The following is a 17993-nucleotide window of genomic DNA, read 5'->3' on the forward strand; positions in this document are numbered from 1 at the left end:
GTGCCAATGTTTAGCTCAGCCTAGATAAATATAGAAAAATACGAAGATTAACAACATTTCCCCCACCCACACGCAACATGGTCAAATGACAAGGTCGCATGATAATACAAATACTAAATAGGATTTAATTGATATGAATTTTCCCAAATGTCACACTTGAACACCGTATAGCACTTAATGAGAAATATTATCTAAAGTTTATAAGTTCATGCTTGATTAATAGTTTTCTGAATAAAATGATCTGCGTACGATTTAATATTAGTCTGCACTGTATCAGTGTAGCAAAGGCTTGCGTACATTTCAAGGTTTATTTTACACATTACTAATGCAGTCACCGTCATTGGTATTGGGAGCGATTTACTGTGATTCACGGAGGTTGGTCTTCTAGAATAGGTATGATATATATGCTTACAATTTCGATATCTTCAGCTGTCATGTACTAATCAATATATATATATATATATATATATATATATATATATATATATATATATATATATATATATATATTCATGACTAACCGATAGACCTTGAATGGCGGTAGAGCGAAGACAAATAACCAATACACATCATTCCGGTAAGAGGCAGGTGTAGGAAGACGGAGTGGAAACATATCTAACACACGTAGATTATCAGGTGATAAGCATGATGTTTCGCTATTAATTGTCACAGTTGTAATACGTTTATCATTTAATGTTCTTTTGTCATCCCTGCTTTAGAATGACAGTAACTATGTGATTCTACCAGACTGTACGTGCGTATATAAGCAATGTCATATATACTGTAATATCTTGAAACATTAGGATACAATTAAACACGATTTCAAGAGCAAATACCACTTTATAATATGGTGCTTACTCACAGGAGGAGGCAGTGAACAGCGTCTTTTGGGTGAGCGAGTAGCAATTCAACACAGTATAAGGACTCATTTCTTAACTGTTTGTTTCAAGTTTCTTATTCATATTATTGCATCATTTTGCTTGTTGATATTTTGTTTGTTTCTCTCTATTAGTGTTTGTCTTACGAAAGTAAAGAGCTTTAACTTAGACAATTACAAACTTATTATGCCACGATCTCTTCTTATACATTAATACAACTTTTACCACTGCCCCTGTTTATTTACCCAAAGCGCACATTTCTGCTACGGGGCCCCGAGTCGCCGAGTGGTCTAAAGCGCTCACCGTTCCGGATCACTGCCATCTCACCTCTGTCTGCGTGGGTCCGAGTCCAAGGCTCGGCTAGCGTGGGTACGTGGGAAAACCTGCTAGTAGCTTCTCACGGTTCGGTGGTTCTTCCTTGGGTTTGCCAGGGTTCTTCCTCCACCAGTTATACTGGCCGCCATGTATTGCATATCTTGTGCTGAAAAATGGCGTTAAACCCTAGAACAACAACATTTCTGCTACTGCATCGTTAACGTGAAATTTGAAAATTATGCGGTCATTTTTGTGTTTATTTTGTTTCAGCAAATTTGACTAACCTTACATTCTCGAAAAGTCTGTTTCATAAAAAGCAACACACACACACACGCGCGCGCGCGCGAGCTCGTGCGCGTGCGCGTGTGCTTGCCTCTAGCCCAATTTCACGATATCGAGCTTAAAATTTTTAGCGACGAACACCGTGATGACTCTTATAAAACAAAATCCACAAGCAACAGGCATCAGTAAAACCACAAGAAATAGCCGTCAGCATCACCTCTACGACCAGGAAATCGCAACGAGGCCCTTGTATAATTGGGGGGTGTGGGTGGGGTGGGTGGGGGAGGAACCTTGAGGTGTAGGACACATTTCTAATAATGTTTTGATGTAATTTTCAGAAAACTAGGAGGCATTTATAATAATGTTTGATGTAATTCTATGGAAACTAGGACATTTTTGATAATTATATTTTAAAAGCGGGAGCAGAGTGCACATTTTCGAGAATATTTTTTAAGAAACATTAGATTTCTAATGTCAGGTAACAAACAAACAAATATATAATTGTATTTGGTAATAAGGAAAACATATTATCCCCCACTAATATCACATTTTTATTATTTGACAGTAAATTAGATGATAATATACAGTCATTAAATCATGTTTTCCCCTACTAATTATATAACTGTATCAGTAAAGTCAAATAGGTGCGCATTAGAATGCCGGTACAAGTTATACAATAGATGAATATGTAATTTATTCATCATGGTTATTCGCAGCACATTTTCACGGGAAGTCATGACTCACTATTGTGTTTCATGTCAGTGTGAGTGTAACAATATATCGACTAAGCCATGTTTATATCCTGTTTATATGACCTTGACTCAAACAATCTAATGTTTAGTGTGTTAGAGAGAGAGAGAGAGAGAGAGAGAGAGAGAGAGATATGTATAGGATAATAATTTAGATGCCGTGGACAGCGGCGTCGCCAGGGTTGGTGTCACCCAGTGCGGAAAACTCATGGTGTCACCCCTCCAGACTTCCACCATGGATTTCTTCCACAGTATAATATAAAAATAAGCACCAGACGCTTTGCAGACTGCATGGTGGCACCCTGTGCCTGCTAGTCATGTATTTAACTATGATCGGTTATCCGCTTATGAAATCCGACTAGACCGAGCAGTGTGTGCTCTGTAAAATTTGCAATTTTTCATTTTGGTGTCACCCCTCTGAGATGGTGTCACCCGGTGCGGTCCGCACCCCCCGCACCCCCCTAGCGACGCCACTGGACGTGTGGGTATGATAAGCACATCAACACAACTAGGTTAACTAGTGCCGAGGCCTTCGAAGTTGAGGACACACCACGTTTTTCGAATACGGTTGATCAGACGGTAAGATTCGCATCAATTTGATCTCGACTCCGGCGCGTTAACCTCTAAGCTCTCGGGTCACTTATGGGGGGGGGGGGGGGCATTGGGGTTTTTGGATGGGCATGTGGGTGGATTACTGATAATGAAAAAGTGCATAACTTAAGTCCATTTATGCGAGAAAACATCCTAATTCAACGAATTTGTCCGCTTTGCCTCACATGAAGATGGTTTTTATATGAACAATTTGCGCTTTCATGCTAAACAACAAAGTCGTGCCAATGTTTAGCTCAACCTAGAAAAATATAGAAAAATACGAAGATTAACAACATTTCCCCCACCCACACGCAACATGGTCAAATGACAAGGTCGCATGATAATACAAGTACTAAATAGGATTTAATTGATATGAATTTTCCCAAATGTCACTCTTGAACACCGTATAGCACTTAATGAGAAATATTATCTAAAGGTTATAAGTTCATGCTTGATGAAAAACTGATACCGCTACTTGTGGACAGAATGTTGAGTATCACGCATACATTACATGATGCCTTTTGACCCACTTTCATTATATATTCGTGTACATTGTAGTTTTGAGAGAAGGACAGAACACATCTTGTGTTGTTTGCCGCTTGATATGGAAGAGAGAGAGAGAGAGAGACATACAGACAGACAGACATACAGACAGACATAATCAGACAGACAGACAGAGTACTTGAATTGTAAAGCATGTTGACTTTCTTTGATCATCATCTAACACTATTTGGTCCTGATCCAGGCATATTCTTGAACTTCGTGTCATGTAGGGGGTGGGTGTCTTTATAAACATTTCTTTTCTGCCAGCTGAAAATCTCCGAAAACATCCGGGAACATTTTTTTTAAAAGACAGTTTTTATGGCTTTTCTGGCGTACAAATGGCGTACATATGGGGTACAAATGGCGTACAAATGACGTACATAGGTAATATACGGCAGAGCTAGTCTATATGTTTCTCTAAGCGCATTGCGAAGTTTTCAGTGCGTAAATCAAAATAGATTTTCTTCGTTCAAGACTGTGTTTGTAGATGTTCTTTATGACATGTCGACAGTATGAAACCAAAGGAAAACAAAACACCAGAACATCGATAACAAAATACAACATTATCTGATTATTAGCATCCCCTGATGTTGTCACTGTTTGCGAGGTAGTTGTATAACAGTTTAGTTCTGCTGCACAATTAGTTGAGATGTAAAATAATTAGCTAGCATATGTTAATTGAATGTCTTCCATTATGAAATGTACAGACTTATAATACAAAGAAAACCCACGCCTACTTGATACATTTTTATCGAAATTATTTTACCCTTGAACTTAAAAAAATTGTGTATTTTTTTCCCATGTCTCTTCCACTTGTGAATTTTCTTTTCTTTTGTGACGCTTGTGGAAAACATTCCGTTGGTCATTTTAAGAACCCTACGTGTAATTGGCACCATGTATCCATTACGGTGCTGATGTACCGTTTAGTGCTAATAAAGACATGCTTATTATGAGTAGTTCTCGTTAGTTTTGAACTTGTTACCTACCCACGTATCTGCTAGATGACGAGGTACACTAAAGCATACTGATTTCTTGAATACTATATTGTTAGTTGGGTCTTGCTGCAATTTCCTTTTAGCTGTTACACCGTATGTATCATTCCTTTCATTACAAATTTCATATCCTTTCTGAACCGAGTCTACAGAACACAAAAAACGACAATAAAAACCAGTATAATTATTTATCCCGTGTAAAAATAAACTATTCCAATATTTTCGTTTTAAACATTGCATTCCCTTGTATATTTTAGCTCGCTAATTTGTTGTTTCACTTCAACTGCACTTTCAAGAAATAATTATGCTCGGTTAGAACTTGCAAAATGTCGAGACCTTTTACTCATGTCTTGTATCATTAGTGGTCAGCGATAAGCAGTTATCGTTTGATTATTCAGTACCGGATTAACTTAACAATAATCTTTCAATATTTCGTTTCATTGATATGACAAGGAAACGACACCAAGCGAGCAATGTTAATCAAAACAGAGGTCAACACGCCTGTCCTTTTGCAAACAGGTCGGACACAAGTCTCCACACTTAACACACAGTCTACTAAAGATGACAATTCTGAAAAGTATTAGTCTAGAAAGGTCATGGTTCCATGAGAAGGTTTAATCGTCTGTATCTGTTCAATGCATGATACCATATTCCATATAATACAAAATCATAGAAGAATACAAAATCACATGAACATAGTTTATACTGTATGCGATGGAACTGTCTCTGCACTCATTACTTACATGAAAATAAGGTAATATGTCTCTTTTCTTTCTCGATTGGATCGAATAAAAATAAAAACGTAAGTATTTTAAATAAATTGTGGACGTTACTTATGACTAGACAGTTAAGTTATATCAGTTAGTCCCGACATGCAAATGGTCAATGGAAATGCCATTAAATAGAAATTCTGACAAGTGATGAATGTGTTCTGGTTAAAATGTCCATTTGTGCCATTACGGGTATATGCATTCTCTTGTCTTTCTCAGAATCTTTCAGCTAAAATTGGAGTAATGAGTAATCGACAATCGAATCAGAGTCAAGAAAGAAATTCAAATTCACAGCAGACAAGTAATGGTCCCAAATTACAGACTGTCAAGCTGGTCTTACTAGGAGACCAGGGGGTTGGAAAATCAAGTATAGCTCTAAGATTTGTGAGAGGGGAATTCCACGAACATGGCGAGGCTACCATCGGAGGTAATTCCATTTTCGCACGCTCCCTCCCTCTCTCTCACATGCATATACACGCATACACACACTTTCTGTGTGTCTGTATGTCTGTCTATCTATCTCACACACACAAACACAAACACACACCCAGAGGTTATTTTCTGGAGTCAGTAATGTACATATATATGTGATTTACGGCTGGGCACATTTAATGTCGAAATTGTTTATTCCCGAGATCATGTGTTCCAATCTCTGGTCGTATAATGTTCCCATGACCCATCAGCATCCGACCATCTAAAGAGATATTATTTGTTTGATTTTCATCTCCATTTCATACCATTTTATTCAAGCCCGTTATCCCTATTGTCCAGGGTTTGTGATTCAGTCTAGCTTGATGTACCCACCAATCATGAGGCTGGCTATTTGCTTTTGCTTCTGAATATCAAGTCATTTAATTTTCCTGGCCTTATCAAGTTTGTTGCCACAGTTAATGCTTGATCCGTTCTGCAATTTGTATTTCTTCCGGCTCCTTTCTTCTACATCACCCAGTAAAACCCTCATTTTTGTTGGTGTGGGTTTAACGCCATATTTTAGTAACGATAGGCTATATGTCGCGGTCAGTAAAAGTGGTGGAGGAAGCACCCGGGAAACCCCCGATGTGAACCACAGTTCCACGTACTGGCAAGCTTTCTCAGATACCCACCTGGTCTTGCCTGAGGCTCGACCCCACACCAATCTTATTTCCAGTTTCCTTATTCGTTGATACTCTTACTTTCATTCACTATTTTTGAGCGGTCTTCTTCTCCTACTAAAATTCTTCTATGGTCTCCACGATGCTGCTGCTTATTATTAATATTATTATTGCAGCTGCCTTTCTCACACAGACGATAAACGTATCTGGATCGGGTCATTCAGTGAAGTTCGATATTTGGGACACTGCAGGACAAGAAAGGTACCACAGTCTAGCTCCGATGTATTACAGAGGCGCCCAGGCAGCTATTGTGGTCTACGATATAACAAACGCTGTAAGAGCTTTGATGATTTTAGTCATATTACAAATGTACACACACACACACACACACACACACACACACATATATACATATATATATATATATATATATATATATATATATAGAGAGAGAGAGAGAGAGAGAGAGAGAGAGAGAGAGCAGAACGGACAGACGGACAGTGCTCTTCATGGATGCTACAGGAGAATGCTTGCTAATACTAGGCATTATTAATATTTATAATTTCTTTTTGGGGTTGGAGGTGGGGTGGAGGGCAGACATGTAGTTGTTAGCTATTAAGGTTTACAAGTGTAGGCAAAACATAATTAGAGATACAATCCGAGGTGGGGGGGGGGTTATGAGCAAGATCCTTGCCTCAATGTGAGTGCGTCCATGCAACAAATACTATCAGACAGGTTAGAGAACTTTTAATTCGTACTCTTCTACGGATATTCTAACCCAGGTCCACGGGTAAACGCCACTTATTGCCCATTATTCATCATGTTATCGTTTAACAAAACTAATATGAGCGATAATTCATTCATTCGTTCTCAGGTGAAGAAATTCTGAAGTATATGTCACTTGTCCATGCACCCGCAATTACTGAAATTAATAAAAATGCTAGTTCTTGTTACAACGTTTAATATTGATATAATTTAACTACATAGTGCTGAATTCTGATTAATGAATGCTTTGCTTCCTAAACGTCATGAAGAAAGGTTTCTGGCATGAATTATTGATCACTATGCACCTTTAGAATGGTTGCCAGATACAAAACTGGATAAAAAATGAAATCAGATCAATGATAACAAAATAAAAAGGCTGGTTCAAATTCTTTCATTCTATACCGCTCCATTGGCCTAGTGGTTAGAACGTCCGCCTCGGATGCAGGAGTTCGCGGGTTCAAAACCCCGGCCGAGTGATACCGAAGACTTGTAATGGTCCATAAAGCTGCTTCGCTAGAAGCTCAGCATTAAGAGGCTAGTGTTAGGACTGGTCGGCCTGGTGTCAGGATAATGTGACTGGGTGGGACATTATGCTACATGTCTGCGGCATGATGTCCCAGTGCTAGACATCACTATAAACTGCCACACTGCAGACTTCGTAGCGGTATGTCCAACAATTTGTTAAATCTACGCTAAAAATCCAAAAACACAAACACACTTTCATTCTATAATACGCGCAGCTTTCATTGTAACATCAAAGTATTTGACACTCGATTACATATGAGCTGGGGGCCCCGAGTGGCCGAGTGGTTTAAAGCGCTCTCCGTTACGGATCACTGCCATTTCACCTCTGTCTGCGTGGGTTCGAGTCTAGGATCCGGCCAATGTGGGTATGTGAGAAAGCTTGCCAGTAGCTTCTGGTGGGTCGGTGCTTCTTCCCAGGGTTTTATCGGGTTCTTCCTCCACCATTAATACTGGCCGCCATGCATAGCCTATCGTGTGCTGAAAAATGGCGTTAAACCCCACAACAACAACAACAACATATGAGCTGGATCAAAATGTCCACGTAATTTAATAATTATTCTTGCCGTATGTGTTTATCGGGTGTATATATAACGACCTTCACATGAATATGGACGTATGCGGACCGATATAAAGTGAATAAGCGTTAACACAAGGCAGGTGTAATCAAATTTTAAATATTACACCCATTACTGAAATAATTGGTACGTAAGGCCTACATTACCTGTATGACTTGCATTTAGCAGTTGCGTGTTAGTGCTCCAAACATTAGGCACTTTACTCGGTACCAATCAGTTGTTTGTTCGTTACGTCAGAAAACGTGTGCACTTCCATATCCGCCATTCGGATTCCTTAGCCAGGCAAACCGGCACCAAACAACATTGGTCTTCCCATATAGACATATAACACAATTAATTTTACTATATGTTCTCTACATTTGTTTCTCAATACTGACCTTTCCACTGTGTGACAATCAATATAAATCATATGTTAATCTAAAATACCTTTAAAGATGACTTCACGGTGAAGTTCTTGTCAAAGGTTGACCTGCATTTTTTTGAGGGGCTGGACTGTCAACAGAGCAGCGTGTAAACAGAACACAGATTTCACTTCCGGATCATCACCAAGGTCTTATTAATCACTGTGCGCTGTCGCCGAAGTACACACGGAACACCACATCCTGAGTTCACATTCTCAAAAATAAACAATTGCCCTTAAATCCCTACCAAAAATGCATCAGTATAACTCATCTATCACCACCAAAATGAGAGAGGATTTTTTTTCTTCTTCTAAAAATAGACTAGAACTACATTTGTGGGTACTAAACTGGAAGTACGAATTGTGACCTGATTCCTGACAGGCCCAATTTTTATGCGAATTGTAGTCAATCTTTTTTATTTGCATACCACACCTATTTCAACTTGATGCATGAAGTCTTTTTGAATTTCCTTGCAAACAAAACATGTGACACCTGTCAGAAAGTATGTAGTGCTGGTGTTCCACAGGCTGCAGGTTTTGGTCCAAGTGCTCTTGAGAAACCAAAACTAAATTTGCTCTATCTTCCTTAATTATAGGAATTTTTCAATGCAGTAAAAACCTAATTGTAATATAAGATAGGTTCTGTCTAACGATATTTTTTTAAAATATTGATAAAATAAATTTAAATGGCAATTTAAATAAACATTTAAATTTTGTAAACTAAATTTTATGGAAAATTAAATTTTCATACAAGATTTTAAACTCAGTTTGACAAATTTTAGACAGCAAAGTTAACTAATGAATGGTATTTTAAACAAATGGTATTTTGGCTCTTTACAACTGATAACATTTTTCCCAGGGGTAGTGAAGCAATATAGATCATAGTGATTTTGGCAGCAAACCGCAATATTCCTGTCCAGATGCATATAGGTGTACATACTAAAGAAGCAATGACAGGTGCTGTGTTCCACATTTATTGTGTCACGTACTTAGGCAGTAATTTTATAACTAATAGCGCACTCAGATTTAAAGTTCTGATGGGACCACTGCCATGTTTTATAGCAAAAATGCATTCCATTTCAATGTCGATAACTACAAAGTGTGACAATGGGATAGGAAAATAGTTTCTAGGGAGGCTCTACCATACTGAAAAATGGTGCTAATCTCTCTAATGAAAACCTAAGCCATGTCTTTGAAGTGCTATATATCAGTGTGGTGATATGAACTAATCTTGGTCACTTATGGCAGTACACTGCACATGCCCTTATGAAACCTTGCTATCACCACCGGACTACAAGAGAGCTTCCAAGCTGATCCAACTCTAACACTTTGTTCCAGATAACAGGTTAGATCTGAAAAGACACAATATGTTTCACTTACTTCTAGAAAACAGTAAGATATATATCAATGAAGTTAAAATGTGTTAGATATGGTGATTTCAAAACAACGTTAAGGTTGCAAGCATGGGAAACAATATTAAACTTGAGAGTGTGACACTCAGAAATGTGAAGCAATGGTCATGTATTAAAGTGATAAATTGATCCTAAACATATGTGAGGCTTCTAGAAGCATATTTAGCTATTTACATGTTAAATAACTAATCATGTAGACTATGTATCATAAAGTTTAAGGCAATGTTGGGGCGGTGAGGTTTGATCATTGGTGCAAACATTAGTACATACTATTATACGGGAAAGTAAAGTGACAATGTACTAAATTAAAATATATTACTATAAGCAATCTTATTCCTGACGGAAATAACAATTTTGGATATTGCAAGTGAATACAGCCAAATGTGAACTCACAGATCAACTATAGGTACCAATAAATCCTATATCATTAACTAAATGTGAAAATCTGTTCCCCAAAACTTGTAAACAAGGATGGAAATTTGCATATGTGAACATATACAATGTACTTGTTAAGATCAAATGTGCAAATATAATTCAAATCATCTGTTTGAACATTTATTGTGTATTTTTAAGAGTGTTGGTTACCAATTATTAAGCTTATTGATTCAGTGGAATCAGATATCAGCTGATGCTTCAATACCGCACTCTGTCAAAGTACTAAGTTGAAATATGTTACCATACATAGGCATATTCATGATGAAAATAACATTTTTGGATATTTTCAGTGCACACATCCAGAAATGTGCCTTACAGATTCACTATAGGTACAACATCAGCCTATATGATGCACTGAATGGGAACATTTGATCCCAAACATTCTAAAATATATGGATATTTGATCATGTGGGATATGTAACCATGTCAAGATCAGTTGCACAAAGTTAAATTCAAATAATCTGCTTGAATAGTTCTTATGTAATCCTTAGAGTGTCAGTTAACAAATATTATTAGTAATTAATAATGCATAAAGCAAGATGGATCATTAGAATTCCCATAATATCATATAGACCACAATGCCGCACTACACCAGTCAATATCTTAATCAAACGGAACAATAAAATGAATGAATGCATTTTGTATTAACTTACATCATTTTGCTGTTTTCTTACATCCAAGGGTAAATATACCTGGGGAAAGTATATTTTATCCCTTTCACCTGTATTTCATTCTCAGACAGTTTAAAATGATTTAGCAGAGAACTTGAGTAGGTTCTAGTATAAAGTTTTCATCTCTTTTTGTGTATTTTAAATGAAGGTCCGATTTTGACTTACAAAGTTATTTTCTCTGACAAAATGTGACAAATATCCAACATTGGAAATTGTATACGGTGTAGGAATATATACATGCTAATATCATTTAATATGATTCCAAAAAATATTATATATGTGCATTTTGGATTTAAAAATAAAATCATTAAAAATTTTAAATAATTTTTTTATTAAAATTTCATTCTTATATTTTAAAATCAATATACATAACATATTCAGATTTCACGCGTCTATCATTAATACTAAAGATTTTATACCAATTGAAACTTTACTCCAATACTGCACTGACAGGACATAGAACACAATTTATTTTGCTACATGTTCTCTACATTTGTTTCTCAATACTGACCTTTTCACTGTGTGACAATCAATACAAATCATATGTTAATCTAAAATAACTTCAAAGATGACTTCACGGTGAAGTTCCTGTCAGGTTGACCTGCATTTTTTTGAGAGGCTGGATTGTCAACAAAGCAGCATGTAAACAGAACAGATTTCACTTCCGGATCATCAACAAGGCCTTATTACTCACTGTACACTGTCGCCGAATTACAAACGGAGCACCACACCCTGAGCTCATATTCTCAAGAAGAAACAATTGCCGTTATATCCGTACAAAAAATAAATATAACCCATCTATCACCACCAAAATGAGAGAGGAAAAAAATGTTCTAAAAATAGACTAAAACTACATTCGTGTTTACGGAATTGGAAGTACAAATTGTGACCTTATTCGATATAATATGGAAGAACATCTCAATTGTTTGCGTACGGATATCCTGTTACATCACATCCTGCTGTGCATGCTGACCGCACGAGACTGAATTTTGTGACGATACCCAAACAAGTAGAAATATGTAAAGATTTTAAATTTTCAGGGGCTGAAATCAATCATTTGGTTGGCATTGGAGTTAGAAATAAAAAATAATTTAATATTTATAAAGGCATTTCAAGAATATTCGATTTAGGCATAAAATTTAAAGACATGTTTGGTTAGGCACATGTTTCATTTTAATACAGTGAAGATGAAACATCTGTGAACAGTTTTGTTTTTATTCAATATCAGCCTCCGTCCATCATCTCCGCCACAAATACTATATTTGACTCTACTAATTAAAATTTGTTTGTCTTTGGTACAATCACATATTTTCGCGAAAAGTATTTTTACGTAAGAGTTCTGGCATAATACACATTTTATGAAATTTCAATTCGGAAATTGTTACTGTATCTCGAAGATCATTGTCCTGAAGTACTCTCTTCGGATGACAATATTCGGGAGATCTTACATGTTTTAGAAAAAATCGCAGTATTGTATGTTTGTCAACAATAAATGCATTCCTATTTGACAGCAATATGCATTTTGCAGCTCAACCTCACTATTAGATACAAACCAGGAAACATTCAGCTTTATTTTGTCTTTGGTGCTACAAGGGCACATACTTTTAAGTATAATCTGTGTAACATTTAGATGTACTCTTTATCCTTATCGACAGTTAAATCAGATTTCTTTTTTGACTGATATTGCCAAAGGTTTGTTAGGGAATCAAAATGGCGACGTAAGGTGCACACGTGTTCAGTTGTGGGTATTCGCCCCCACAGTCGCGACGTCTGTGAAAACAACCCATTCGTCTAGATTATGCTGACTTTTTTGATGTCTCTTCTGTGCAAATGATTTGTACGTTTGACCTCTAGTTATATGTGTATGATATAATAAATGAACAGACTAGTGACTTACCTTGTGTCAAACGGGAACTGAAGACGGTGTTTTCATTAGTTATAAAACGTATACGTCTCCCATTTACTACTGACGCAGACATGTGTGTGTTATCATCTTACCTACTTGTGAGACATTAAGCAATATCACATGGTGACATGTATTATCATCTATTTAATGTAGTGTTTACGATTATTGTTTCTAAATTGCCATTATCTATGTACAGAAATCCTTCAACGCCGCGATCACGTGGGTGAGTGAGTTGAGACAGCAGGCTAATTCACAGATCGTAGTCGTTTTGGCAGGAAACAAGGCAGACATTGCGGCCGAGAAGAGAGTCGTTGCAAGGGAGGCAAGTACTCGAAGCTAACGGGGCAGGGGCCAGTTTTTATGTACAAATTTAATACCGCAATCAGCGACCTAGCATAAAAAGTCATAAAAAATCAAACACACAAGTGAGGTCAAAAAGGTCCATATGTTTAGATAACTATTTTAAAACCAAGCATGCTAATATTATTCACTTGACCAGAGACGCCAATGGCAGTTCATAGCAGAAGAAGTTTATGCACATAACCCATATTTTATACATGCATTTTTCACATCCAAAGGACATTTTTGACAGCATGTGGTGCTCACAGTGCAAACGCAAGCCCTTTCGCTGGATTAAAATTTTGAAAAACATTGTCTACTAAATAGTTTGATGCAATTCAGAATAGCTGTCATCCAAGCCGTTTTTGAGATACTCTAGTTGCCTTGAACCCACGTGTCTACTGCTATGGGAGGCTAGCTCTTCTTCCTAGCCAACTATTGGTATTTCACTATCAACATACTGCAGAGCAACTATAGAAGGTGTACATGCCTGACATCAATTTCAAGAACAACACAAGCCAAAAACACCTAGTTCACAAATATATCCATATCTTTAAATAGTAAACAATAACAGCTGAAAAAGTCACACCATAGCCTTAAGTTAAGAAATTTGCCAGGGGCCAATTTATGAAAGTGGACCCTGCCACCTTAAGAATTTGGCTGAAAATGGTTTATGTCAAAAGTTGTGTACATATCACATATCTAGATATTATCTAGTACAATGGTATAAAGGAAAAGTTTTTGTGCACAAAACTAAAAATGGTATTACGCTTTTAAAAAAACTACTACTTTGCGGCAAAAAGCACTGCATTATTTACATTGTGAGATATGACTGACTGCATTTCTTGAAAGATTTCTAATTTTTTGCAACCTACAATGCTTTTGGTCTTTGTTTACCACCATAGCGTCAGTACAGAACCAAAATTCCTTTACAATGTTTCATGAATGCCAAGAAGAGATATGGAAGTTATACATTTTAGGAGGGAATGACATAAATGCTATGTTAGTTATCAGTGACAGAAGTGAAAAGTTCCTATAAACTCTTCTAGCAAACTTAACGAAATCACACATTTAAGTAAATCATGTGCTTTAGGAGTACTTTTAGATTGATATAAAAGAGGCGGTTCCTAACTTTTCATTATCATTCTGGAGATGCTAATAGTAGCATCAGTGTTGTGTCGGTGTATGTTGTGTGTGTGTGTGTGTGTGGGGGGGGGAGGGGTAATCGCAACACAAGTCTAGCTAGTATGGAGAAGTCAAAGTTTAATCAATTAACATTAGACAATGCTGGAATATTGATATACTAATGTGTGGGACCCTGATAAACTTACAAAGTCAGATATCAAATAAATTCATTGATCCATAGCCAATGAAATTGACCATACAAATTACTCAATACAATTTAACAGAGAAATTTCTTCTTAGACACCAATTTACTTACAACTGACTTTAATGCTTTCTAGAGTTTACAATAGTAAATAATAAGATAAGGTATAGAACACATATTTACAGTGGAAAATTCAGTTCAAGGTAAAAAGCATTTCAGCGGCTTGGCTTTTAATAAGCACGTACCATAAAACAACTCCTGCAGAAGCTATGTCTGTCCGTCAAAGTCATTCTCTTGTGCACTTATATTAGAATGAGTATCTGGATGAGACTGAAGCTATTGTTTCTTTCAGCATGACTAACCGATTAATCCTAATCTTTTACCATTCAATCTGAGACCTGCAAAAATAACAAAAATAAAAGTGATATTGATGTACTTTTAACATTCAGTGAAAACAAAAGAATTTCAGAGGATAAACTGTATGTGTATTGTCAAATGCATGAAACTGTCACTTAATTTTAAACTTTTCCCCTTTTGTTAACTGAAACTAGAAATTTCAAGAAGCAGCAGAGAGAGTGAGCCCACCAACTATTTCGTTTCAACAGAACCCCTATCAAAAACATTTCTGATAGAAGTTCTTATTTCACAAAATAAACCCTTCTAGCCAGAAACTATGATGACTAAATCCTCTTTTCTGGCTAGAAGGGTTATTTCGACAGCGATAACTCACTATAAAAAATAATTTCTTCACGGGGGGGGGGGGGGGGCGACGGCGACGTTGGTGGCTCAGTCTCTCTGCTGCTATCATTTTAGGATTTCTGTTGTGAATTAAAAATTTAAGTAAACAATAATGGCCAACATCGGAGAAGCATATTCTGCTAGACTAGCTCGAGAACGACTTGAAGCAATCAAAAAATTTATTCCTGTCAGAGGTAGTGTCAGAGAAAAATTACAGCAGAGACAGCAAGCACAGGAAGGTTTCGCAACGACCACAGGGGAATTATTTAAACCTATCACCGCAGTCACTGGAAAGGTTTTAACTGCTATCAAAGGACGAACTGAAGAAGAGGCTGCAATTGAGGGTGGAAAACCAGAGCAGGGTTTGCTTCAAGCAATAAAACAACTTAGTGAACAACAAGTAGCAGCCGCAGCTGATCCAGGTGCAGTAGGTCCACTTGTAACTGTCAAGGAAACATTTATTAAAAAATTTACCGAAGATGGTATCGACGAAATAAGAAATATTCCACTGACTGATGTAGAGGAACTTCGGCAGTTTTCTGTTTGGATCGTCGAAAATTATCGTCGCAGACATGAATTTCTAAAACCAGAAGCTGCCAAGGGCATGTCTCAAGCTGAGTGGAGGGATTATGTGTATAAAATAAATCGAGATCTCCCCCGAATACCTCCAAATGATGATACCTATAATTTTATAAAAACAGGAATAATTGGGTATAATAAAGAACTGAGAGATCAAGCAAAAAAAAATAAAGGAAGAAAAAAAAATCGCGAAAATGCAAGCGAAGGAAATGCAAAAGAAAGTTACCGCAGAGAGAGATCAATCACCGCCACCTGAACCACCTAAACGAAAGGGAAGACCTAAAAAAGAGAAACCAGCGCCGTCTTACTCTGATCTTCCGGAGGGGGATGTTTTTGAAGAATTGAAGTTGGAACCTAAAACCGGGTCTGGTTTTATTGCTTGTCCTAATAATATCGTCGATGATGTATCTCGGTTAGAAGTGCTCATCGGAGGAAAACGTGCCGGAAATAACTCACCAGAAATAATTAATGAAGCGGCTGATATCTGTCAACGACTATTTCAGCGTGGTATCATGGATATCGGCATCTACCGTGAACTTGTTAATGAACTCGCAGATGGTTATTACAGCGACTAATAATTTTAGTTAGAGAAAACAACAATTAAATAAAATGATCATACACGATACTCGACCCAGTCCAGTCAGAGTGGTGAATTCACGATTACCGGTCTACAGAGCAACCTACGGAGATGGTCTCGGTGATGTTGTTACGGGTTTGTTTTCAAGGATAGCCCCTAAGGTGTTACCGATTGCGAAACAACTGTCGATGAAAGCGATTGATGTTGTCAAGGATAAAGCCCCTGGAGCAATTGTTAATCTTGTGGGTAAAGCATTCACGTCAATCAAGGACAGACTGTTACGGTTAGCACGTAGACCTAGCGCGGTTAAACCACCGCCAGTAAAATTGCCGAGCACTGAACTTATGCCCGCGGATGTCAGTAAAGTAATAAATCAATCCGCAAATCAAAAACTTGCGGCGCTAGTAAACCAAATACCCGAACAAATAAATACGAGCCTGATATCAGGAAGTGGTCTTCGTTTTAGACGACGATAATTTTATATAATGTTCAAACATGTATCTGATCCAGCGTTCGACATGGATGCACCAACGCTTAAAGATGAATCTGTGCGTGATTATCAGTATTATTCTTATGAAGCAAGATCGCCCAATCAGCGCGGACGAATTGAATTACAAGTGCATGATACAAGTAGATATTTCTTACCCGCTGAAGCATTCCTTGAAGTTACGGGTGAAGTTGTAACAGATGTTATCGCTAATACACCATATGGAGCTAATTTCCAGGTTGGTTTTGTTAACAATGGCATTATGGCGCTATTCAGAAGTGCTTCATACAACATCGATGGAAAAGAAATTGAAACGATTTAGGATAACGTTGACGTTGCTACAACAATCGTCGGATTATCACGATACTCAGATGATTACACTAGATCGGCTGGTCCGACTATGATGTTCGCTAAGGATAATACTGATCATCCGAATGGAAGACCTGTTATTAGATATTCAATGTTAGCTGACTCTTTTGCAGCAACTGTCAATAAATTACCAGATACTCCAGACAAACCAGCAGCTGTCACAGCTGTCTCGGCGCCAAATCCCGAGTATAATCTTGGTTTTGCTACACGTAAATCGATGTTACCAGGTAATCGCAGAAGATTTTCATGTGCAATTCCGCTGTCTCACATCTTTGGATTTTGCAGAGGTGTCAGAAAGGTTATTTTTGGAGCCAAGCATACAGTTGTACTTGTTAGAAAAGGTGACGACAACGACGCTATCTGGCGAGAAGGTGATGATCCTGCTGTTAATCCTGGTAAAGTAATATTATTCAAGCTTGCGTTGTGGATGCCAGTAATGTCCCCATCGTTAGCTGAAGAGCAACGGTTACTCTCTTTCATGGACACAGGTGGTAAATCATTGATATCATGGTTGACAACATCTACAGATTCCATTCAGGGCGCCGGTGCTGGGCAATTCACGTGGCTCATAGCATCACAGCAGGGGGTGTCAGCACCACGACATATTTTCGTAGCACTCCAGGCTAACGCAAGAGTAAGTAGTCAAATACGTTCGAATATGATATTTGACAAACTTG

General features: G+C 37.5%; 1 protein-coding gene across 3 annotated transcripts in view; it reads left to right on the forward strand.

Annotated features, from left to right (window-relative positions):
- LOC149790517 (ras-related protein Rab-5A-like) overlaps positions 1–17993 on the forward strand; it is a 51057-nt gene that overhangs the window by 10640 nt on the left and 22424 nt on the right. For 2 of the 3 annotated variants that reach the window (XM_089972569.1, XM_089972568.1), the window contains exons 2-4: positions 5340–5547; positions 6388–6545; positions 13097–13222. In XM_089972569.1, coding sequence (XP_089828695.1) covers positions 5364–5547; positions 6388–6545; positions 13097–13222 — 468 coding nt within the window. In that variant the 5' untranslated portion in view covers positions 5340–5363. Of the gene's footprint in view, positions 1–256; positions 394–5339; positions 5548–6387; positions 6546–13096; positions 13223–17993 lie in introns of those variants that run through there. The other variant, XM_089972567.1, reaches the window with a different exon arrangement.

This window comes from Sinohyriopsis cumingii, chromosome 10, assembly GCF_028554795.1.
Source record: "Sinohyriopsis cumingii isolate HCF-2022 chromosome 10, ASM2855479v2, whole genome shotgun sequence".
In the NCBI taxonomy this organism is placed as follows: Eukaryota; Metazoa; Mollusca; class Bivalvia; order Unionida; family Unionidae; genus Sinohyriopsis; species Sinohyriopsis cumingii.